This window comes from Amblyomma maculatum, chromosome 10 (assembly GCF_055883805.1).
Source record: "Amblyomma maculatum isolate TAMU_Amacu chromosome 10, ASM5588380v1, whole genome shotgun sequence".
NCBI lineage: Eukaryota > Metazoa > Arthropoda > Arachnida > Ixodida > Ixodidae > Amblyomma > Amblyomma maculatum.
The window spans coordinates 118975353-119000778 of record NC_139353.1 but is presented as its reverse complement, the minus strand read 5'-3'; the positions used below and the strand labels follow the sequence as shown (position 1 = coordinate 119000778).

The window sequence follows — 25426 nt, the reverse complement described above, 5'->3', positions numbered from 1 at the left end:
AAAAAACTTCAAAACTCGATTGTCACTGTCTTCTTTCACCAAAATCAGAAAATAAATCTGCGAAGGGTTCGTGCCCACACTTTTACAGGGCACCTCATCTATTTTCTCTTGAGATCTGCAACATTTTACTTGAGTGCTAGTCAATGACCTCTATAAACATATCCATTTTGGCCTTTCTTATATCAACCAGTACGGACGTTTATTAGAATTGGTGAACAGCTTGCAATCAATTTCTCCTATTGACATGTATTGTGCTGGCCTCTTCTGAGTGCAGCATGGATTTGCGAGCGGAATCGTAACCGCAGAAGCAGACGCAAACAAAAGAGTTCGATACAACAGAGTCACTGGCCTGAAATGTAAGAGGCAATTTCCGTTAAAACCTCGACGTAGCTCTCGATCTTGCGGTCTTGGGGCCCAACCGGTGGCAGCTTCTTCAATGACTTGCAGGCCTCGGATCCCGCAACATGGTCAGGACATGCCAGCTTGACTGCATTCCCAAGCGCCCGCTCGAAAAAGGCAAAGAATAGGCGCTTGCCACCTATGCTTTCGCACGGAGCCAAGGCCTCGTCGAAGCAGTGTAGGGCGTCTTTGTACGAACTGCGGTATCCAGAAAACATGAAAAGCAAAACCAAAGGATTGCTACCAAAATCTTAGAGCCACTCTGCAACTTAATATAAGTCTTACTGCCTAGACAACAAACACAGAAGTGTATTTTTGATTTATAAGGCATCACCAAAATCTATTCACAGCAAAGCCGAAATGAATCTGCAAAACAATGTAACATAATAAGGCTTATTATTGAACAACAAAAACCGGGCAGCTGCCAAGCCGCGATATTTTAGTGGTTTGGGCTCTCGAACTTTAGCGTTCGAGAGCCCAAACCACTAAAATATCCTAGTGGTTTGCAAAGGTGGTTCTGTTTGTCTTGCAAAGGTACTTCCTTTGACCCTCACCTGAAGTGCTCCCTTAGAGCCTCAGCTGCAGCAGTCCTAAAAAAACAAAACGAAAAAAAAAAGGGCCACATAATGGGCTGTTGCCGCGCAAGGCGGACTTATTGTTGTCCGATGGCGGAACGAATCACTGCCACATCGGCGCAACTATTTGCAGACCATGGTTGTTCGAAACTAGGCCCCCGAGGGAGCACAGCAGGGTTAGCAGAGCCTCTCCCAAACGCACACCCTTGAAAGAGCCGGGCACCGGGCCGGGGGACGCTTGTACCCAATTTTACCGGTGGGTGTCCGGCGGCGGGTTTCGAACTGACCACCTCCCGCAGCCGAGACGGACGCCCAAACCACTATAGACGCCGGATCAAATCCTGGCCACTGTGTCTCTTTTTAGATGCAGGCGAAAATCAATGCTCTCGTGTATTGTGTGATGTTAGTTGATATTAACGAACACCATGTGGGTGGCGCAGTGGTTACGGCGCTCGACTACTGTTCCCAAAGACGCGGGATCGAATCCCGGCCTCGGCGGCAGCTTTTCAATGGAGGCGAAAGGCAAGGCGCCCGTGTGCTGTGCGATGTCAGTGCACGTTAAAAAACCCCAGGTGGTCGAAATTACCGGAGTCCTCCTCTACGGCGTCTCTCATAGCCTGAGTTGCTTTGGGACGTTAACCCCAGAAACCAACACCATGTAATCATATCAGTGAATATTAACGAACACCATGTGATCGAGCTTTCCACAACCCTACACTCCTTTACAGCGTGAGACGCTTTGGGATGGTAAAGACAAAAAACCTTAAAGCCGCGGAACACATACTAACTGCAACACATACGAGAAGTCGTTGCAATATAATGTTAAGCTTCAGATAACTTTAGCCCCTGTTAAATCTTCACGTTTTATCGCCAGGACGATCAGCGTGGTCTCCAGTTAGCAGCCTTGTCGCCACCAATCCATACAGGAGCCATAGTGTCGCAATGATCATGTGCGCACTTATCGTGAACGCGCTTCTGTAAGCTCTCTCTAGCTTTAGGCGCGTAATGTAACTGAACGTTAACCTGTCCCTTTCTCGTAGTGATCAGGACATACATTTTCTACTAATAGAAGCCATTGTCAAAACTCAGCACTATCGCTGGTTTGACAAGTTCTTTTGAACTCTACATGCATGTGTCTGCCATGATATGACGACATTATTTGAAAACACATCTGCTTTTCACAAGAAATAGACAAATTACGGGCATCCATGTCAGCCGTAATACTTGTGTTTTGGGAAATCGAGGCTGAAATTTTAAATGCAAATGAACTTTTATGCATCATGCCGCCTCCGCGCAAATTATTATCACGACGTTATGGCAATAAATACTGTGCACTTATTAAGAGGAATGCAGCTTCAGTTTCAAAACACATTTCCGCGTTTGGTCATAACTGTTCCTACCGAAAGACCACAGACGTGTGCTGCATGAGGCTAGTCAGCTCGCGCACTGAATGTACCTACCACGTGTACTCACCAGCAGGCATGAGGAATAACTTCATTTGCAGCTGCCTTGGCCAAAGCCCGGTTAACATCGTCTTTGAAATTTCTAAAGCAGTCGTGGAGCTTTCCGCCCACGGTGTTCAAGCACAGGGTGGTTTTCTCGTACTCTGGGAGTCATCCATGTGCAACATGCCAAGAAATAAACAACATAATTACAGGGCATAAAGACAATGAAGGATGACATCATCCGCCCTCCCTTTTGGATCACGTTATACGTGGAGCGTGCAATATATAAGGGCGTTCCACGTCCGCCGCTAGGGCTTAGGATGGCGCTAGTGAACAGTCTCTAGAATAGGTTAATGTCGACATAAATATCTAAGACAGAACCAAATTAAACAGCCGTTGCCGTAGTTCGGCGATAAAGCACCCGACGCGAAAGTCGGAAGTCGTGGGTTCTGATCCAAATGGTGGCACGTGGCGGTTTTTTCTTCCACCCTCTTATCCAACTGCTTTTACGAATAACTGTTACTTCCCATTGTGCAACACACACAAACGTATCCCCATGCTTTTCTTCGAGTCATTGACTGGCTTTTTTCTTGTGTATCTCATTTTTAAAGGTCCTCATCTTCCCTGCATATATTTACTGATTAGCTGAATAAGGCCATGGAATCTTAGAAAAGCGTTATCACAGCTCTCGTACTCCCCACTGGATCACGTCATACGTGATGCTCGCAGTATATCATGACTTTCTACGTCCATCACTATGGGGAGTGTGACTCTCAAGAATAGGCTACGCTCGACATCACATAAGAAAGTACAAGACGAAACATGCGTCGCTTATATCAACGTTAGAGTATCAGACACGGAGTTCGGAGGGGAGTATTCTGGTTCCACCAGCAGCGTGTGGTTGTTTTGAGCGATAACTTATGCAGCTCGTTTGGCCTCACTGCTTTCGGCTTATTAGTATAATGATAGTAGTTTGTACTGGTCATTTATATAATTGACATGATTCGAAAAATTGGAAAGCAAAAAAGCGGCAAGCAAAGGTGTCAACATGCTAAGAACGAAAAGCCAATGCTTGTTGATGGTTACTAGAAAATGTGATGTATATTTCACTAATTATTAATTGTAATCATTCAACGAAATGAACAATTAGAAAATGAGAGATTCAACGATGTCAAAATGCTCGGAATGAAAAGCAATGCTTCATTATACAATAATAAAAAATTCCAATATTTTATCTTAGTAATGTTCAACAGCCTCGGAAAGGAACAGCAGTTTACATTAGGTAGCGAAATACTGGAAGTAGTAGGCGAATATGTCTACTTAGGACAGGTAGTAACCGCAGATCCGGACCATGAAAAGGAAGTAACAAGAAGAATAAGATTGGGATGGAGCGCATTTGGCAAGCACTCGCAGATTATGACTAGCAGCTTACCGGTATCGCTCAAGAGGAAAGTATACAACAGTTGCATCTTGCCTGTACTCACCTATGGGGCTGAAACGTTGAGGCTAACCAAGAGAGTTCTACTTAAGTTGAGGACAACCGAGAGGGCTATGGAACGAAAAATGGTAGGAGTAACATTAAGAGACAGAAAGCGTGCAGAGTGGGTCAGAGAAACAACTCAAGTTACCGACATTCTAGTGGAAATTAAGAAGAAGAAATGGACATGGGCAGGACATGTAGTGCGAAGAGAGGATAACCGATGGTCGCTGAGGGTAACAAACTGGATTCCAATGGAAGGAAAGCGTAGCAGGGGGCGGCAGAAAGTTAGGTGGGCGGATGAGATTAAGAAGTTCGCAGAGGTCAAGTGGATGCAGCTAGTACAGGACCGGGTTAAGTGGAGAAATATGGGAGAGGCCTTCGCCCTGCAGTGGGTATAATCAGGCTGATGATGATGGTGATGATGAATATTTTATTACTGCGTAAGCAATACTACGCCAGGTTTCAACCCATCTTGTAAACCCGGCCGGTAGCCACTTTTGACCGTTAGACCGACCGCAGAGGGGGCCCCTGTTCAAGCCGTCGGGTAAACCCGGTCGGTAGCCACGCCGCGCCGCAGATGGCGCGTCGTTACCATAGCAACAAGAGCAACTGTAGATGGGCATACTCTTCAAGCCGTCCAATAAACCCGGTCGGTAGCCACGCTGCGAGGAGCCTAAACATATCGCACCACACTTGTCAGTACTACATGCTAAACCTGAGCGTAGCCATACAGTATTGCTTACGCAACCCACCGGGTTTACTAAAGCTAAACCCCAGCTAACTTTTGAATCAAATTAATAATTGAAATAATTAATGATGCGAAATGCATTCAAAATGTCGAACTGCGCAGAATGGAAGATAATGTTTGCTTATGCTAATATTCGAAGTATGAAAATTCAAAATATGAAAGAAATGAACTAAATAAATGAAATCGAAAATTAGTTTAGTGAGAAACGTTGTCCATATGTGTGAAACGCTACCGCTTCATACCCTTTAAGCCGGAGCTTCTGTGCCCCTAATCTATTTTCTTCTCATTTCTAGCCAATTGCTTCCACGATTAGTTGCTTTACATTCATCCACGCAAAAGGTTTGATGTCATTCCTTCGTGTTACTAGATGCTGGTTTCTCTCTTGGGTATCTTAAAATGGAGGCGCTCGTCTTCTGTGCGTTTCCAAGCTGATTGACCTAGATTTGAAAAAATGGTGACGCCACTGATGTTGTGGCGGCCAGTGCTACTTCCAACGAGACAGCAAAGCCGCTTTTTCTTTCGCTTACATCTCGGCTATATTGTTTCAATGTCCGTGCTGAAGTTGTCCGCTGAGAACATTCCGAGTGCTCTGACCGGCCCCAGGTTACGAGAACAGGCTCAATGTGTGATGTGTATTTTCAATCCTATCTTGAAAAGGTAAAGCATATATACTGCAGTAGGACAAAAACGATTTATTTCCTTTTTAATATAATCGTCACATTTCTCGCAAAGTTACTATGCAAAACGCTAGTTTTAATACAAGTATAATTGGGAAGTTTCGGAACTTATACCGTGAATTTCGACTGTGTCATATTTTGAATGCACGCCAAAATGAAAACGGCCCCGAGATTATCATGAGTCTATAAACTTATCTAATTGAAAACACTTTGCGAAGCTAAGAATCACATGGGCTAGACGCACATCCATACACACCCTTATTCCTTTCAGACCCGACCTTGCAGACGGAAGCGGTGTTGTCCTGTAGTCCCTTGATGACAATAAACGCCGCTACCTGTGGCACACCTTCAAGGCACTCGTCGTAGAACTGGTATGTGCAATTGAGGCCCTGCTCCCACGTCCTAAAAGAGAAAACAATGTTTTGTGCACACTTAATATTCGCCTTTCGTGTACATCCGCTTTGCATCAAGCCTTATTGCTTATATATTTATTTCTGTCACCACACACATGCTCTTTGACATGCAGACGTAACCTTCCGCGATTTCCGTAAAGCAGCGTGCTCTAAACGATCGTCACACTGTTAAGGCTAATATGCGTGGATGTGGTCGCTCTCTCTAGAGTCCGATTCCTGCATACACTTTCGCTGGTCGAAGAAAAGTTGTGCGAGCTAAGAGATGCCTGGAGAAGGGGCTTCCAATATGTGCTGTCATTTAGCTTCGACTAGGATGCATTGACGCTCCTAAATGAGTGACCGCGTTCTTGTGTGTTCTTCTTAAGAGGTAACGACACTGTACACCCTCCCACTTTTTTAACCTGAACGCACGAACGTCGACCGGCGAGTCGATAAGCGCCGTACAGCGGAACACAGCGGCGAAATGAGCGAGAATACGCGCGTGCGCGCAGTGAGCACTTCGGTGCAGCTGTCCTCTGCCAGGCTGTTACGGGAACCGGATCCAACCCCACCTGCTTTTTTTTGTGCGTTATCGCATTTCCTTCTGTTTTCTACATGCCGCTGGGAAAAGATTAGAAAAGGCCACGTAGTACCGCCTGCTTTCCTGTATGAGAGGATGGTGTGAATTGATAAGCGAAGTAAGCGAAATGAATTGATAAGAATTTGCCACGGGAAAGTGCTACGTGATCCATAGCCAAAAGAAACAGAATGCTGATACGCATGTAGTTAATCAGCGGGCGTATATCGCATTCCATCCAGCGCTACCTCCTGACCGCTTATTTAACTTCTTGGAAGCGTTCAGAAAAGAAAAAGGATGATGAAGATAACGGTGCTCCAAAGAAGCAGGGGTGAGGTCCCGTTCCCAGAACAGCCTCGCAGAGGACAGCTGCACAGAAGTGCTCATTGCGCGCATGCGCGTATTCTCGCTCATTTCGCTGCTGTGCCTCGTCGTATGGCGCTTATCGACTCAACGGTCGACACTTGTGCGTTCAGGTTAAAAAACTGGGAGGGTGTACCTGCCTGTTAGGGACATCATAATTTTGTCTCGGAATCGAAGAGCCCGGAGGGTTCAATACTCATCTCAGCGTCCCACTTGAAAGGAGCATGGCACCTACTGCGAAATCGGCCTTTTAATGTAATATCCTGACTTCAGACAGCCAGGCGACCTAGTAGCGCCCTCTCTGTTACCCTACCAACTACCCCTTGCAAAGCCTATTCATTCTGGCTCATAAAGCCGACGCTATCGATTTTTGAAAACTTGGAAGTGGCAGGTAAAATGTGCGAACTATGCTCTGCACCAGTGCTCTGTTTATATTGCGGTGATTGTAAAAGGTTGCCTGTTATAAATGTGCTGCCGTCAGCAAGTGCTGCTTTTCAACTTTTCAATGTATTGCGGCCTTCAAAATCTGTGCAGTACATGGAGAATCCATGTCAATTTACTCACAATATGTTTATAACTTCAGAACATGCGTCACTCTTTGCCTGTGATATATATGCATGCACAGGTTCTGGTGCCGAATCATTCGCGTCTATTTGCTGTGTTGGTCTTGCGCACAAATATTTCCAATAGATGCATTTGTGTTTTATTTTAAGAGACTAAATAAACTAACAATAACACCGTAAGCAGCGAATAAAATACGAAAAAATTGAGCAAAGAGTATTCAATGAACATGGCTAAAGAAGGCAGTGCAGCCATCTTTAGGTTATAAGAATTACTCGCAAACAATCTGAAGTAAGGAAAGAGCTATGGGATGAGTTGTCCAGCTACGCGACAGCGCATCATAATGATCACCGTGCAGGAAGGACAGCAAGAGTGCCGAATACACGTGGTCAGAAAAGAAGCTGAAGGCGTCTGTTATGTGGAAAACTTATCACACTTTTACAATTGAAAAGATTTGAAGAAATGAGTGCACAAAAATTTTGCGATTGTGCTTCGGTTGCTTTGGAAGCTGAAAGTCTGAAAAGTTGATTCTCATGACAACTGAGATTATCGATTCTGCTGACCTCGACAGATTGCTAATTCAAAGACCGTTATTATTGGGCTTTCCAGCTGCTGAATAATGGATTCTTTACTAAGCTAATATTGGATAGTTCTGTAAGCACCAAACCGACTCTGGTAGCTCAAAGACACCGCAAAATTTTATTCACACATTTGTGGAACATATCCAAACGATAATGGTAATAATTTGCCTACTTCCAGACAAAATGAAGAACAGCCATTTGTCGCAAAATATCCCTGCCTGAAGATGTAACAGAAAATCACAATACGCAGTTGAATGTGGCTAGCAGATCTTAACAAGGCAAGACTCTAACAAAACTTCGACCCTTTCACAGCATGTTACTTGTAATATGGTAAAACAATAGGAGAAGTTAACGAAAAAATTTCTGAAAACACATCAGTCCCACTGTACTCAAAACAGAAACAATGCACTCAAACGAATATATATATACAAGGTGTCCCAGCTAACGTGAACCAACGATTATAAAACAATATATTTGAGTTAGGTCAGTGAAACCAGTTGCATACAACTGCCAGCCTCCTTGTACACCACAGGCAATTTTTTTTGCAAATGTTTATCAGCTAATTACGTTAATTTTTCTAACCTACCAAATAATCACCTTAGAGAAAAAAATGTGAATTGGAAAGTTGTAAAGCACCTTCAGAAACCCCCATTCCATCAATTGCGATAAAAAAAGTCTCATGTGGTTCCAGGCTCAAAATGAAGCCCGCGAGATACGAACAATATCATGCGACCAGCGCATTTTAGCGATACGATTGTGGTGCTCTCAGTCGTCGTTTGAGCAAACAAAATCAGCTGCGGCCGTGACCCGGTGGTCCTGTTCAGCGGCAGGCTGAAATGTTGGCGATCTCCCAAACTCTTCTACACATCTGTCCTACGTGAAAGAGACACTTTCTGTGTCGGTGCTGATTATGTGACCCGAAGCCTTTGTAATGTGCAGACAGCCACGCGCCCGCGTCAGGGCAGACGCCCGCACTACATCATACCGACATCTAAACATTAGGTGCAGACTCGGAGAGTGAAAAAAGGGAGAAGGGAACAATTTCTAAGCAGGCAAAGGAGAGTTTAATGCACAGAGACAAAGAGAGCCGGGTCGAGAAAAACGCGCTGTTGCTCTCGATTTGGTAACTTAGGTTTAAAAGTTTTAAGCAGTAGCCCACATTTTTTATTCACTTCTCCTTGTTTAGTCATCCAAGCTGCTCGTTTGCTTATTCAAATTTTTCCAACCTAACCAGACTTGTACTTGTGGGCAAAGACTGCAGTTTTAAGGCCTAGAAGAACAACGTTTTAAGGTTCTGACGAACAATTTTTTATCTTGTCCACGTCTCCGGGTTTCAGTGCGAAAAACAGTCTTCAGAATCAAGAAAATTAACCTTCTCTAACACATCGCCCCTTGCAGCCCCTCTACAGGATCAGAGCGTATTTAAAGTCATGGGTCTAGCAGCACGACGTTTCTCACGGCATTCTTCTGACCATCACTGACTGTCCTGCCCAAAGCGAAGGCACAATTTAACCACTGCCAAGTATGATGAATGCTTAGTGCAATCGAAAACAAGCCCACTGGTCAAAGCTTCAGATTGTTTTGTGTGGTCGAGAATTATATTTCCTACCACTCTTTCCGCCTTGAAGTAGAGGCTATTCGCTTTCATCTAGTCCCAAACTATTCCACATCTTACTGGACAGTCTTCATCAAACTCCTTGAGCTCTGCCCTACCCCAAGCTAACCTAGGCTAATCTAATAGGTTAGGAATGTGATGAGTAGCGCTAGAAAGTTAGACACTTCATATGATTGAATAACAGGAGGCAAAATGCGTTCACTAAAACATATGTGTATTTATTTGCTTCATTTTTGTAGCAAAAGCTATACTAGGCCAGTAGAAGAGGATTTCGTCGTGCCTGTCATTGGCTACGACTGCGTAGGAGTCGCAACCACAGCATCCAGCTGCGCCGTTCCACACATTTTCCTACGCTACGCTGACTTGTGACGTCCCGTGCCTCGTTATGCAGGCTCACTGGTCATGCGCTAACCTTTCGTCGGTCCTCTCAGCTACGGCATATTTCCCTAATCGTGTCTGACTCCTAATGATTCCGTGAAAACTGCGCAGCTGAACATATAAGCTTGAGCTCGTGAGATTGCTATTCAGATGTACCGTAGGTGAAGAAACGGATGATGAGCGCGCTTATGTGTGTGGCACCTTCGGAGACAGCGACAACTGCGTCGGATGTCTCCAAAATTTTAGCTTAGCGTGACAACGCCCAACATCGTAAAAATGTAACACGAAAAGCAAAGCGTGCGTCCGAGACGCCGGAACGTGGCCACTGTCACTTCGCGCGTCAAGGCGCGCAGTGATATTGACGCCAAGCCAAGCTTCGTAAATCCTGGCCTAGCTGAGCTAAGCCACACTGCTGATATTGTTTTTACGCTCCGGCTTGTGCTGAGTCGAGGGGAGAGAGTATGAGCATCACTATGGATCGGCAATATGTTCGTTGCTTACAGAGCTAGCTAAAGCTTTTTTTCTTATGGAATGGAGAAGATGCGATACCTATTGCTCATCCTCGCATTCCCATTCTAGTAAAAAGCGTTTTGTGGGCGCTTTATTTGCGCTGCTTTTTTGTTTGCTGCATTCACGGCGCATCAAAGGCACGGGGAACCTACAATACTTCACTGAATGGTTAGTAAAGATACCGGTATTTAATTTATTTTCCGAGCACAAAGGTAGTATCGGTTACGTTCCTACGCTGATATTTGGTTCGCAGCGAGCAATGCATTTAGGTGATAAATTTAATTTTTCCGCCACTTGATTCAGGATCTGGATTTCAAAACAGAAATTGACAACCTGATCAAAGTACACAGGCAAACAATCGCAAAGTTTATCCTCAGAGATGCGCGTTGAAATTAGGAACTGACATCATCGCATAATGCTAGCGTAGATAATTGCTGGTGGCTGGCGCTGTATCGCATTTCTTCTTTTTCGTCACTAAAAAGAATTCGCTTTTAGTTAGAACACAGTGTTTCCTGATGTTCTTAACAAACTAGGTAACCTCTCGATACTAACGATTCCTGGTCACTGCAGCTTAAACTGCAGTTGCAATGTTCGCAGTACACCGAAGCCAATTGTTCAACACAGCAGGCACAATGGGTGAGTATTTGATATTTACACGCATATGTCGGCGAGTGGCTTCCCCGATGCCGGTAGGGTCGGTCCCCTGCCATACGGCACGTAGTCCTCGCCGCACGCTCGAAGTGTCTCCACCTTGCAGCCGGCCTTCAGCTCCGCCTGGTACGAACCTGCGGACGCGAAAAGCGTACATTTGTATTTTGATTACTGGCTTCTGATATTGCAGACGTCCAATTAGGTTTTGTTTCGTTCAGATATTTTAAAGTATCAAAGTGGTAAAGTTTTTCGGAGACGTGATAGTAGAGGTCTCACTTAATATTGACTGACTGGAGTTGCTGAGCGCGCCGTCGTACCTGGGGCTTTACCTCTATCTAAACGCGGCCACAAGAAGCGGATTCGAATTCGGGAGTAGTCAAGCACCTTTACTGAGCACCGCAACTGATAAAAAATAATACCAGGGGCCAGTAGTTTGCGCCGTTAGGCCGCGGAACGACGCAGCACCACAGGGAGGGAAAAGTATAGACCCAGATCGTGTTGAAAAATAAAGGGGGCACTCGTGACGCCGTAGAATAATCAGAGTGAAAAGTGGGCTTAGCGCCCCTAGGAATACAATGAACTGAAGTCTTCAGAGTAGTTTTCTAACTTCACGGGATACCTATGAGGTAGGTCTTAGATACGAAGCAACCGTGAACACGCTATACCAGATGGTGAAAACATGAAATTCCCTTTTTCAGTTGCAGTATTTTTAAAACACCGCGAAACATGTTGGGATGCCGATTGGGAGGGAACCCAAACGCATGTAAACGCAATTTGCCGCAACATTTTTCACATTTCGCAGAGTACCAGTAGGGGTGGCCTGTCATCAAAGGTTAGAGAAAGTTTGTGGCAAAGTATGCTACGACATTCTAGATGCAATCAATTGTTTCATCAAAAATATGTGTTATGAAGCCATACATACCGCCGACAGGCTCATTATCCGCCGGGTGTTTCTCCGAATCCCGCAAGCTTCTGTTGTAGTCTGATATGCCGCCATATGAGCCAAGTTTGCTTACTAATAAAGGTCGTTTAAGGTATGCAGACTGGGGAAAACTATATTTAAAAACCACTTCTCGAACGTCAGGACAAGAGAACGAAAGAGAACTGGCAACTTTAACAGACGGCGGTGCAGACGACACTTATCGTTGAGCGCGCACACGCGGGTGGTCGCGAACGTGACCTGTGTGAACAAGCTGGACATTTTGTTCGTCTGCGTCGCGCGGTTCAGTTATCTTGCGGTGTGAGGTCTGCCTTCAGATTAAAGGTTTGTATCATTTGAGCAGCAGTATTCAAGAGGGTGTGTTGCCTGAACGGCAACATGTCGGACAACACGAGAAGCTGTCAATATTAAGAGAAAAACCCAATAGATAGATACTTTTTTGGGAATGTCGGCCTTCATAATGCACATTTATCGGGGCAGTTTATTAATTGTTTGGCTTCAAAAGGATGTAATATACTTTGAAACACTTTTGCTCTAAACATTCGCTAACTTTAAGCATCTTCTATGTTTACTGGTGCTTTCCTAAGCCGGAAAATTTTTTGGATATGTTTCCTTGCATGCTTTTCTATGAGCAGGGCTCTTGCTCCTGTCTCCTAAATACTCCTTCTCTATAATCAGCTATCACAGCTTCAGAATGAGCTCTACGTTATTCATAGTTACTCTGCGCAGAATGACGACATTGCAGGTGCACTGCGAAGTAAAGTATCTGCTTTGAATGATTTTCGTCCCATGTACTCGTACAGGTGCTAAGCCTTCTTTACACCCCAATTCGGTCCAGCCTAGCGACAGTAGTGAGGCCTATCTTGCTTACATCACAAATTGGGGTTAGTCTATAGGAAGAGACCAAGCTATGTGCGAGCGTATTAGGACTGACGAAATTTCGGTAAGTTTATTCGCTGGCACTTTCGCACAGATGCGAGACTTTCACAACCAAATATCATCACTGCCGAAGTACGTACAAAGTCAAGCAAATCAAAGCATAATTTTTAATTTATCCCATGCTACTTTCAAGTTTTATTAAAGAGGGCACTTCCTGTTCTGAACTCTTATTTATTTCCTGTATTACTAAAGTTCTTCCCTTAAGATAAATATTGCGGTACACAATGTGCTTTTGCTTATAATGACTGAAAGAAAGGCACATTAGGAAAATAGACGTGTTCTTAGAAATCAGAGTGGAACAAAGAAGTCGCACGTTCATGTCTTATTGCTTTTAAAATTATTTTGAATAAAAAGACATGCAGGTCAAGGATGTTGTTACATCAATTGCAAAAAAAAAGAGAGTATCTTCAATTGACAATAACACGAGTAACAGCATACACTTTTTTTGCCGTCCTCTTCATACTAACAATTTCAAGTTTTGCCTGCATGGTTTGTTTGTTTTTTTATCGTTCCCATCATGAAGATCGCACATCATGCAACCATGTAGAGAGGTGCCCGAGAGTTGATTTCAATGACATTAACCCAGTCTGCATAAATATTATCTTCATCAAGGGGCCGAAGTGTTGATTTGAAGTCATGAATCTAAGCAAAAGAAAGCAGCTTAGGGTTTCCTCTTACAAGAAATACACGAGTACACAGTCCGAGGATAACGGTCTGACTTCGTTATTTTTCCCATATGCAACATTGTTAGGAATAATATAACTATCCGTGAGGAAATATATGAAATGCAATCCCACAAAATAGTGCACACCTACATTTCAATGCAAGAACTAAAAATACGATTTAACAATGCCAAAATATTGATGTCTGGTTCTACTTTAATCAGAGATTCTAGCAGTCTCTAACCATACATTTTGGCTAGGTATTCAGTCAAATGGATATTTAATAGGTAGCGTTAACATGCTAGCGTTAAAGGCAACGTTGCAGGGAAAGCGCGGTGTCGACGGTGTAAGTGAAGATTCCCGGACACGGCTCTGGAATGTGGTAATACATGGTCGAGCACGGATTCTGCTATGGGTTGCGCGACTTAGAGATTATGTGTTATCAGAAAATTGGGAATTGGGCTGTGAACTCTGGCTGCTCGAGGTAGGGGGTGGGATAGGGTTCTATATTCCAGTGTTTGAATGCCGATTCAAGCACGGTAGTCTTAAGCCACTGTCACCCGTTAATCATTATAAGTTATTAACGATGCGTCACTAATGGTGCGCAGACTCCCAGGCACCCTTAGAGTTAAAGGGGGCGGCTGGTCCGGTCTCAACGGAGATGCCCTCGACTTGCGTGGCAAGCTCAGCCGGAATATAACTACCTTGTAGTGACAGAAGGGGGTGGCCGTTTGGTGCCCAGCTTTCGCCGGTTCAAGGCAGAGTAAGGGTCGCAGTCAGAATTAACAAACAAAACCAAACTCTATACACAGCAAGAGGCGATATAGAAATTAACGCAAACACTTAAAATTCACAGACGAGAGGTTCACAGAAAGGCAATGCTAAGCATGCAACTCAAAAGGCATTCAGTAACACAGAGGCTTTACAACACAGAACAATACACGAGTGGTTAAAAAAACAAACACCAAATTGTTCATCGGGCACTGTCGCACTCCGACACATGGAGAGTCACAAGGTGGCCGTCGTGCAAAACGAGCCCCGCTCCCTCGAAGATCTGTGTCCGTGCCAGCAGCGGGTGAATCCCAGGAGCCGAACAGTAGCTGAATAAATAGGATGCGCCTCGTCGATTTGTTCAGCGTGCCAAAACCGGCGCGTACGTGCTTTTCAGTTCGCTCATGTAAGCGTATTTTCTTCCTCTCGCCGAGCCGTGCGTCATCATTGGTTAGGCGCCGCCCAAAATTCTGGAAAGGACGAGTATATTCCGGCCGGGTGAATCTTCGTGTGTTACTGTCGCCGCCGTGTAATGAGAAGAAGTGTGAAGCCAATGCGAACAAGGCCACGCGCTTTCCTCTTTCCTCGCGTGTAGAAGGACGTTTCTGGAATGTGGTGGCACGGTTGACGCGACGCCGGGCAGACTTTCTTCGCGCCACGCTGGCTCAACAATGTGCGCCGATTTCGTGACAGCCAGATAGGCATGTATACGTACGTACAGACCGCTTGGTAAAGCGGGGCTTTACATAAAGGGTTGCAGTGCTTGCTATCGCATCATACTCTTAAAGGCGGTGCTTACGAGTCCCCTTAATTTTTAACTTTAGTTTGAAAAATTGCTTCATTGCTTATCCAAACACTGCAAAGTGCTAGACGTTACAAGATATTTTAACGGAATCGAATAATTAATGATCAATCTTTGATTTGTATGCCATTTCGAGGGTGCAATACAATATTTTATTGAAAACGTGGCCTACTTGGACAGCTTATAAAAGTGGTACATTACGCTATGCAAAAAGTGATCAAAATAGGTATTATATGCACTACCCCGTGTTTGTAGACAATATCAAGAGATGCTGTGGCGCAGGACGAACACCGGGATGCATAAAAGTGGAAGACCAAAGCCCTCCCGGGGACAGCTAATATTTATGGTCTTTTCCTTGCAGTGCATTTCTGATACATATATTACCTCCACATAATGAAAAATAATCCTAAGGGAAGAAGGAAATGCACCCTTGCATTGCAGTGTTACTTTTCTTTTTTCGCTCTAACTTTAGTTGCGTTAAATAGCGCGTACATTATGTCCCCTAGCCCTGAAATCAGAATACATGATGGTGAAAATCTCAATTGGAATAAATTAAGGCTATTTCAAGATGACCACTCTGTTCTCGCCCTAAAATTTGATCTGCTAAACTTAGCTGAATTGCGACTTTCCTGGGAATCCGGTGGTCAAGTTTCGAAACCGTTTCGAAAGTCGATTTTTTTCTCAAGTGTAAAGTATATGTGAATATAAGTAGCGCCCCTTTTATTTGAATGGCGACATGTGGATAGATTCTAATGGTATGGCTTGAGGGGTAACATCGCAAAGTGACTCAGGTTACGAGATGCCGTAGTAAAGGGTTGTGGAAATTTTGACACCTGGGTTCTGTAACTTGCACGTGATTGTCAAATTTTCTGACTTCTGCAAATAAAGTTATTTCTTCTGCCCCATCTCTATCACCTTTATCGAAAAGCGGCCGCAGTTGCCGGGATTCGTGGATTCTAATGAATAGTCACTCCAATATTACCAAGGCCAACAAAAGCCAAAAGTGAAAAAAAAGCAAACGTAAACAGTGAGGGTTGCAAAATGATTACTCTAAAATGTTAAAATCGACAAAAAGCGATAAACCATGAACACCACTTTTTCCGTCTCAAATTAATTCAAAAGTAGGTTGCTAGGGGAAAGAGTTATATAGTGAAGAATTTCCAATCGTGAAAAATAAATGAGAAGGGATCAACGCTTCAGAACTGAATGTGGAGCAAAAGCATTACAGCGGGTGACCGAGCTTCTCTTCTTCTTCATCGTCGTCTTTTTGTTCGTCCTGTTTATCTTCTTCGTCTTCTACGGTGCCACGCTAATATTGTGCCACCCCGACGGCTAGAAAACCTAGCGCCGTGTAGCTTTTGCCACAATATGGCAGGAAGGTAGCAGCGATACATAGCACAGGATATATTTCTAAGAAGATATAAAAGCCCTATTATGAGCTGCCAACGAGGTTATTTCTGCGACGCAGTAGTGTTGCACCCCTACCCCCCCCCCCCCCCTTTTTCCCCCAAACTGTTGGTTTCGTTTCATCTCCTTCCTGTTCTATGACCCTAGCCACAACTCTCTTGAACACACAACCTCAATGTTTTTTGGACATACAGACAAACAGCTACCCTGAGCTGGATACTCGCATCGGGACAGCGAAAAACGAACTCATGGAACGTCACCGGTTCCGCCGGGGTGATGTGTTACCGGTTGCGGCTTCTCAAGAATACGTAAACAGACTTCGAGAAGTTTCCGTTACACACAATTTCGTAAGTGCGACTGACACTGGGATGCATGTCCGCCTACTTTAACATAACGCTGCATTGGGAGAGTTGGAAGTAGTTCATTTTGTGGAGTAGCACGAAAACGACAAGGAACAGAAAAAAGTGTAGACGACACAAGCGCCCGGGTCGTCCGCTCTTTCTTCTGCAGTTCGCGCAATTCCATAAAATGAGCCACCTATTTGTGAGGGGTTCTTAATAAAAAAAGCAGGAGAGCGGCAATTTTACGTATGATCATCTCTTACTCTTCAATGAACAATAGAGTCTAATCCCATTAAACCAACCCCTTTTAACGAAATTTTTCGCTTCAACGAAATATTTCCAATTAACCGGCAGCTTGCATGAAAAGTAATAGAAAAACATCTCGCCGGAATGCACCATTTGTGGAGCGCACTTCCACTTGAATAAAATGTTTCTCTAAATGAAGCTGAGTTTAAAAATAAGAAATAACCACTGAAATAATATAAAATAAGCATATCGCCGCCAATCTGTCTACTTCCGTAGGCCCGAGCTGCTATATTTTCACCAAAATGTTCGCTGGAATTGAAATATCAGCTTCAACTGACCAACCTGTCCTCACAAATGCAGGACGAGAACCTCAGGAGAGCTCTCCTGCCCATACCACACCATGCGAGAAACGTGACGAGGAAATCGTGGGATTTCTTTTTCCGTCAGGATGCCATCTTGTTCAGGCGCCAGTTTAGAAAGGTCGTTGGTGTTGATATTTGTGAAACACGCGATCGCACCGCGGAGTACATAAGCGCGGCGTGTGTGTACGTTCGCTAATGGCTCGAGTTTCTGTCTAGGGTGGTGCTCATCGGCTGACGTTCACGCCGTTCTCAAGGTGCAATTCAGTGCTAAGCTGCCATGTGCATCGTGTTTATGAGCTGTGTGTATTGCGTAGAAAAATCGCGCGTGACGACTGCGATCACGAAGGTTAAAACTATCTCCGCGTTGCAAGCTCTGAAAACGGAGCCCTTTCGCTCAGCGGACTACACGCTATTCATTCACCAGGATTCAGTACAGCAAGCGCTGCAGAGCGATCGTCAGCTTTAGTGCGGACGTTTTCTGTTAGTGCATGAAGTGTGTGTGTGTGTGTGTGTGTGTGTGTGTGTGTGTGTGTGTGTGTGTGCGTGTGTGTGTGTGTGTGTGTGTGTGTGTGTGTGTGTGTGTGTGTGTGTGTGTGTGTGTGTGTGTGTGTGTGTGTGTGTGTGTGTGTGTGTGTGTGCGTGCGTGCGTGCGTGCGTGCGTGTCCTACTTTTGCCGTTTCTAAGTGAGGCTTCCGCTCGCTGCTACTTCTTTGCGTGCTTTTGAAACGCCACAGCAACGTATCTGGTGATGGTTATAACTACCACGATTTATCTTTCCGTGTCTGAATACGTTTTTCATTGCAGATATGCAAACAGCTTCTGGATTTCGTTTTCTCATTCTTCGTGTTTGTTATAAAATACTGCTTCGAACTTCTTCAAGTATTTGATGGGCAATTCACGCGACAATAAAATAAGCAGGATGTCAGCATCCTAAGAAATTTGGCAGAATAAGGCCTCCTAGAAACACCGGAAAAAGAAACGACGTGCACAGAGTACCGTAGCGAGCTGCCGTAGGAACTGTAAGCAGAGGTTGTATCCAGCGCTTGACTGTAGTTGTGATAAGCGGCTTAGGGAAATGCTTAACTATCACCAATACACTGCAGTACCGTTTGAACAAACGACTGAAGACGACAAGATGCTAGCGGGGAAGCACAAGAGTGCTGGACGTGCGTAATTTTTCTGCTTTTTACAGCCCCACTTCCTTCTAGCGGTACCAGCGTTTTTGGAGAAGCTGGACACTAGGCAGAAATGTACGCCGGTAGCATGGGCTTCTAGGCGTCCACTGAAAGTAAACGATGAATGCTGTTCATCTGTAAAGCATCTTAAATACTATGGAAGTCATAGCTTACGAGCGCTATATTTACACTGATATGTTTGATCGTGGGTACACTACTTGCCGAAAAACAATTTTGCAAAGTGAAAAAAAAAATGGCATCGGTGGATCGCAGGAAGCTCCCTGCGCTTCGACGCATTCGATGGGCTTTAAATTCCTAAGCATCTAGGATATTCGCCTGTAAGTACTCTCGATAGTTCGTTCAGTTGGAGTCAGAAATTAACCAATGCTTTGTCCTTCATGGGCTGATATTTCGCGCTGGTTATTTCAGCAACTCAGCCATGAGAAAAACCTGTCATCTCTGTATGCTGTGTATTAATGTAATATTGATAGAGAGATTTTACCCCACCCCCTTCCATTACATTATAGTGCTCGCACATAAAATGCATTCTAGCGGAATTACGCGAGGTCTCCTTGTATGTTTTCACGGTACTGAAAACGCCTTCTTTTACTTTGTGAAACGCGGCACTATTTCGAAAATTACAACTGCACCCTTCGAATGCCGCAAGCCTCTGGCGTTGAATAATAATAGGCTGTGGCCGAAAAATGGTTACCTGATTATTATCCACGATACTGTTTTCTGTAATGTTTACACCTTGGGCTTCGATGTTTGTAACCTCTGACAAGGCCCTGTAATGCGGCCAGATGTGGGTACTCAAAACCAAAATGACTCTAAAAGCAAACGGGAGAAGACAGCACTGGATGCCACTGGTCTTTAGGGGAATATATATTTTCAGGCAACAGAACCGACAATAGCTAGAAGCAATAAAACCGAGAATAGGCATTTCAAGACACTATTAAGCTGTATTAAACCTATCGCCTACAGATATTGCATGTAAAAAAAGGCCGCTGCTATTTGTAGTAAGCAAATTTACTTGTTCGAGCCCTAGAGGCCGTTTCTTCTATACGCGTGCTTGCGTATGCCGATGATATAACCTTATGGTGCTGTCACCCAGATACGTCTGTCCATCAGGCGGCCCTCGAGCATACGCTGGATGTATTGACATTTCGCCTCCCTCCTTTGGGCCTAACTCTTTCGCATACAAAATCCTGTTTCATTAGCATTGGAAATAAAGCTGGCTTACGGAAACCTCCCACTATAAATTTTATGATAGATAATACCCCAATTCCTCAGGTACAAACCGTTCGCATTCTTGGTCTTCTTCTTCATTCCTCTGGGACTGGCACCCCGTGGCTGACAGCCATTCGTAAGACCGCTCACGCTACTTTAGGTCTCATTCGTCGCATAGCTATGCGCTCTGGCGGCGCGCGTGCTCACACGGCCCGCCAGCTTGTTCTCTCTGTCCTCCAGCCGCGTATAATCTACTAGGCACAGTTTCAACGTCTCACCCGCAGACAGTGGGGCTCCCTTGAGGCCATCAATCGTGAGGCTATGCGTGCAATAACATATCTTCCCCGCCTAACACCCATACCAGTATTTCAGGAGTATGCCCAGCAAAATACGCTCACTGAACTCGTTGATCAGCGGATGGCAAACAGAGCTCGCAAACAGTCTTTAAAACTACATCATTTAAAGACACTACCTCCATGGTCGTACTGCCAGCTCACGGACAAACGCCCCACTGCTTCCCCGTCGGTATCATCCGCACATCTGCCTGAAGGGTGCATATTATATACCGATGCATCACATACTGCAGAGCGAGGAGTTACTTCTGTGTATAGTCCCTCTCATCCGCATCTCAACACTCACGTGACATATACCGCGGATACGTGCACCCCTCTGGCACTGGAACTTCAAGCAATTTACAATGCCATACATTCCCTTCCACCAGTTCCTACATTCAATGCAGTTCATCTCTACACAGACTCTCTCACTGCCCTTAAACAGCTTAAGGCCGTTCGACGCACATTCCAAATAACGCAGTCCATACATTTGCTATGTTCAAAGTACCCATGTCCTGTGCGCATACACTGGATTCGCGGCCATGCTTGCGATCCACGTAATATTCAAGCGGATGCTATGACGCATATAAACACATCAGGCGATCCACCACCTTCCCCTCTTCCCCCAGATCCGTTCCTGTCCCACGTTTCCGACTCGCAAGCTCTGCGCCCGCGAACACGCGCTCTCATTCCTCTGTGTTCGCACCCTCTCTCCCGTAGTCTTACTCGGCAGGAGGAGCTGACAGTGCGCCGGATCCGGGCAGGGGCGGCTCTGACCCCATCTGTTCGACATCGATGGCGGGAAAAAGATCTACCAGTGACTGACATGTGCCCTCACTGTGACACTCCACCTGACGTCTGAGATGTGCGTCACTTGTTTGTGGACGTGTCCATCAACGACTCACATTAGGCAACGGATAATCATGAAGGTGGGCCTGCAGTGGAATCGCGATAATGATTATGAGAAATGGACAATGGACAATCGCTATACTGCCAACCTTCTCGAATACATAAGCGCAACTGGACTTCACTCCTTTTAAATTTCTATCTCCTGCATCCCATTCCCCCTTTCTCAACTTATGCCTTGTGGCAAACTCTTCGAAGAAAAAAAAATTACGTACGCTTCAAATCCGGTATCTGTTCATGATTAGTGCTACAATTTTTCATCACTCAAGATAAACATTTTATGCTGTTAAAAAAAGGTAGCTAAATCACATTTTAGGCCCAAATCAATATAAGCATTATACACCTTAATAAAAGTACTTTATGCCGCAAAACAAGGAAAAAACATTGGAGGGATGTTTGGGATTAAAAAAAAAGCGTGAACCATAGAAGTAGTTTTTTTAAGGCTCTGCCTCAACATACCATCGAATCTACATCCTGCGAACTATATAGTAGCGAAAAGGTTTGGTTTGTGGTTTGTGGAGTTTAACGTCTCAAAGCAACTCAGGCTATGAGAGACGCCGTAGTGGAGGACTCCGGAAATTTTGACCACCTGGGGTTCTTTAACGTGCACTGACATCGCACAGCACACGGGCGCCTTGCTTTTCGCCTCCATCTAAAAGCTGCCGCCGAGGCCGGGATTTGATCCCGCGTCCTTGGGAACAGTAGTCGAGCGCCGTAACCACTGCGCCACCCCGGTCGCTTTCTGTGGTGAGAAATACTTGAAAATGTTATTAACGGTCCTTTTTAAGCAAGATTGATTCGCCCGCCCAGATGTAAACGAGAAAATGTGAAACCAACTTCTGAAACCCCTAAGGTGTTTAGTAAAATAATAGAGTTTCTGCATTTAGCGCTAGAACTAGTGTGCCTATCTAAAAATGTAACCACAAACAATGAACGCCATATAGGATGTCATACATTTAAAACAAATGCAAATAATCTTAATTAAACTTGCTCACACATGCGTTTAGTGTTTTAAATCAAGCAAAGTTAAACTGACTTATGGTGGACATACCGGATACTCTAACATTCAAGAAGTCGTGGCCGTTTATTTAAGGAGCATAGTGTTGTTTCTTGTAAAAAGTGCTTGTCTCTTCGCCAGCTTCTAATGTGCTTGCCATTCGGATGGTCGGAGTGATCTAAATACTTCAATAAATTAGATGTATAGCAGTGCATCGCTGGCTGATGCTGAATACGCCTGTAATTATTCTGAATAGGCATAAGCACATCCACCGAGGGCGCATGCTGAATAGACGTCGTGCCAAGAAATCACTCTTAAAAGTGTAAAAGCAGTAGCAGTCAGGCTGGTCTCTATGTTAATGGACACCAAAGTATATCTCTCCTCACGTTAGACATTCTTGTAAGCTGAGAAGAACCACTCGACTTCAGCGGATGTTAAAGGAGCGTGTTTGTATTTCAAAACATCCGTTGGCTTTCCATTGATCGGTATCCTATAATATCCGCCCTTTAAAACTGCTTGAGCACCGAATGCCCTGTATTTTTTCGAACACGGACTGCACCATGACGGGAGCATTTATAGCACATGATCCGCGAGTAAGCGCAGAGATTCGTTGCTCTACATTCTGAACATTTCTCATGTTCGCAGAGAAAATCCCCCCCCCCCCTTCGCTTCCATGCGGACGCGCCCTCCAGTTTTCCTTTCCATGCTAGAGAGAAAAGCGAAGTTTTCGCACATGAACAGGCCGCCTACATTTAGAGGTCACTCTAGGAGAAGGCAGCTTGAACCATTCTCAATGGAGCACTCTCGTCACCTGACAAACTGTCTTGAGGGTCTTTATGTCAGAAAGGTGGCATTGTAAAATTTGACGGCTGCCAGCCACGTTCCTCAGTATGTGCTAAAGGCTTCACATTGGGAGAGATACGCCCGGCAAATGTTCCCTTAATGAGCGAAGCGAGAAGGCGCTTGCGAGAATACGCCCTTAACTGCGGGAAAGGATTCGTTAATGTCCTCTAAATGTTTTATGGGTGCCTCACCAATGCGGGAAGTCCATGAGCTGGGTGGGCGATAAGTATCATCTGCGAGTACAACGTCTTTGTCTTTCGGAGAATGCGGCGCTCGGGTAGGCCCCGGGAGTCTGTTATGAACACGCCAAGTACAGTTGTAATAACTGTGATGACAAAGGCTAACAAAACTTTAGAAACCGTTACTTTAGGCGATATTCTTGAAGAAGCGCCAAATAATTTTTGGGGGTACATAGGTGGTAATCAAGCCAGCACTCTTTTATTATTAGGTGACAGCTCATCGATTTGAGATCCTAAAGCAGTTGCAGGCAAATTTGACAACTACTTTATATCCGTATACACTTCAAAAAATCGCAGAGCTATTCTGAACCTAAGGGTTTTTGTTTCCCATGTCTGGTGTCGTCGTTTGCCAGGAAGGTATTTTAATTTGCTTTTTTACCTTGACGTTAAAAAAGCACATGGCCCGATTAACATACTCGCAGTTACCCTGCGCCGTTATGCTGAATGCATTTCGCTCCACTTGTTGAAATATACACGGCTCGCTAGAGGCGTGCTCTGTTCTGTCAGACTGGAGGAGGATAGAGGTAAAATGATTCAAGAATACCCCGCTCTAAACGACATGCTTAAATTTTTATTTTTTTCGACAGCCAAAAGCGACTGGATTAAATTACCAAAGCATAATGTCGATAGTCGCAGTGTTGCTGCATTTCTTGCAAATTTTAATAAAATGCTTACGTGATGTTCTTGTACTCCTGCGTCCGATTTCATTTGCTTCAGTTCATACCCTGATGTAATGTAGTTGATGCTTGAGCGATGTAACTTTTACTGTATGTCATTTTTTTGTGCTCACTCCTGCTTGGAGTCATACTACTCAGCAGTATTGGTAATGAATCAATAAATATAGGTTGCGGCACCTATGTAAAAGAGCAAAACGTCGCTGGTGTCTTTCATGCCAATTGGTTAGTGCACTTTAAAGGAATAGAGTACTAAGTAGGCAATAGCTTCTCCATGTGTTCCTCTCCAGTGGCTTGGACCATACACGGAAATGCTTTGTCTTCTGATTGGCTTCTAGTTGCGTGCTATGAAGGAAAAAATACACTGTGCGTTCACATCTAATCTTTTCTCTACTTATACCTTATCTCTTATTTACAACTTTGTGTTATACAGAGCCTGCAAGCAGTTCTTCTGCACTCACAATCGGACAGCATATCCTTATTGCAATACCTGTGTAGGAATCATTAGAATACCTAATTTAATTCTGGTATTCCAGAATTGAATTCCTGAGAAATACCAAATTTGAGAAATTTCCGAAATGTGTCGCGGGTAGATTACGGCGTTGCCAGTCTAATTCTGCAGCTTCAACGATAAAACTTCAGGAAACAATCAATTTCGTTTCACTGTTTTTGGCTGACGCAGCAAGGTGAGATTACATTTTAGACTAATTTTCGATATAATATCTGTATGCACACACGACGGAATTAGACATATATTGGCACTAGCACAAACAGTAGGCGTTTCTAAGTGCTAAAAAAACAGTAAAATATGTAATATATGAGCACGTAATGCATGCTAATGATTGCGTAGCTACAACGCTCTGAAAGAATAAGCATTTGACAGAAATCGGATCTCTCAGAAATAACCTCTTGTTTTAACATGTGACTAACGAGCCTGCGAGCTAGCACTGCTCACAAGGGCGGCATGTTACACATACCACATTATTAATGTACAAAGAATAGTTTGCAAAGGACTAACCCATAAAGGACGTCGCAAACAGTGCAAATCCAAATGCTTGGCTGGGTAACATTCTTGGAGTTCGTTGTAACGTTTTTCCCTGCAGAAATAAAGTGCAGAAGTTGAGAAGAGAGGCAACGTTTTATAGGCGCCTGCGAGACTGATCTCTCAAAGAACTATCGCGCTCAATACAGGTTACATCACGGGAATGATGGGGGGAGAGCTGTCGCGGTGCTGCTCAGATAGAGCGATAAATACCTGCGGCAAGTACCAGTACATCGAATTGAGGAAACACTTTGGCTTCGGAAACATACCATCACGTGCACTTACGCTTAGCATGCAAGGGCAGTGCTACGGCCTGCTATCGTGCCCATTTATGTAAGAGAAATGAATAAGGAAACCTTCAGGCAACTAGCTGATTACCTCATACGGAGGTGCAGACTGCTCTTGCGCAATTCTACACTCTGTGCCTCTGGATGTCGACATTGTGCGTCCTTGGCTTTACTAAACCTTTTTTGGATGTCGGCCACTAATATTGTAACGTGGTTTCTTTTATGTATCAGGAAGTGTTCTGTGGTACTATTGTATTGCTGCTAGAAGGCCTTAAAAGC

The 25426-nt window shown here is 44.5% G+C and overlaps 1 protein-coding gene across 1 annotated transcript; it reads right to left on the bottom strand.

The window, feature by feature from the left end:
- On the bottom strand, window positions 1-24901 carry LOC146177325 (uncharacterized). The gene is made up of 5 exons (XM_084581126.1): window positions 24837-24901; window positions 10957-11086; window positions 5581-5726; window positions 2448-2580; window positions 1-597 (listed from the first exon to the last, which is right to left on the bottom strand). Exons 1-5 carry the CDS (start codon window positions 24886-24888, stop codon window positions 342-344), a joined length of 717 nt encoding a protein of 238 aa, XP_084437252.1. The 5' UTR covers window positions 24889-24901; the 3' UTR covers window positions 1-341.
- Between the last annotated feature and the right edge of the window lie 525 nt (window positions 24902-25426).

Bases quoted from the DNA above. Each gene is read 5' to 3' on its own strand.
- LOC146177325 (XM_084581126.1), bottom strand. From the start codon at position 24,888: ATGTTACCCAGCCAAGCATTTGGATTTGCACTGTTTGCGACGTCCTTT. The intron at 11,087-24,836 runs GTTAGTCCTTTG...TCGCGTCCGCAG, and splicing joins GTTTGCGACGTCCTTTATGG to GTTCGTACCAGGCGGAGCTG. The intron at 598-2,447 runs GTGAGTACACGT...TGGATACCGCAG, and splicing joins GTTATTCCTCATGCCTGCTG to TTCGTACAAAGACGCCCTAC.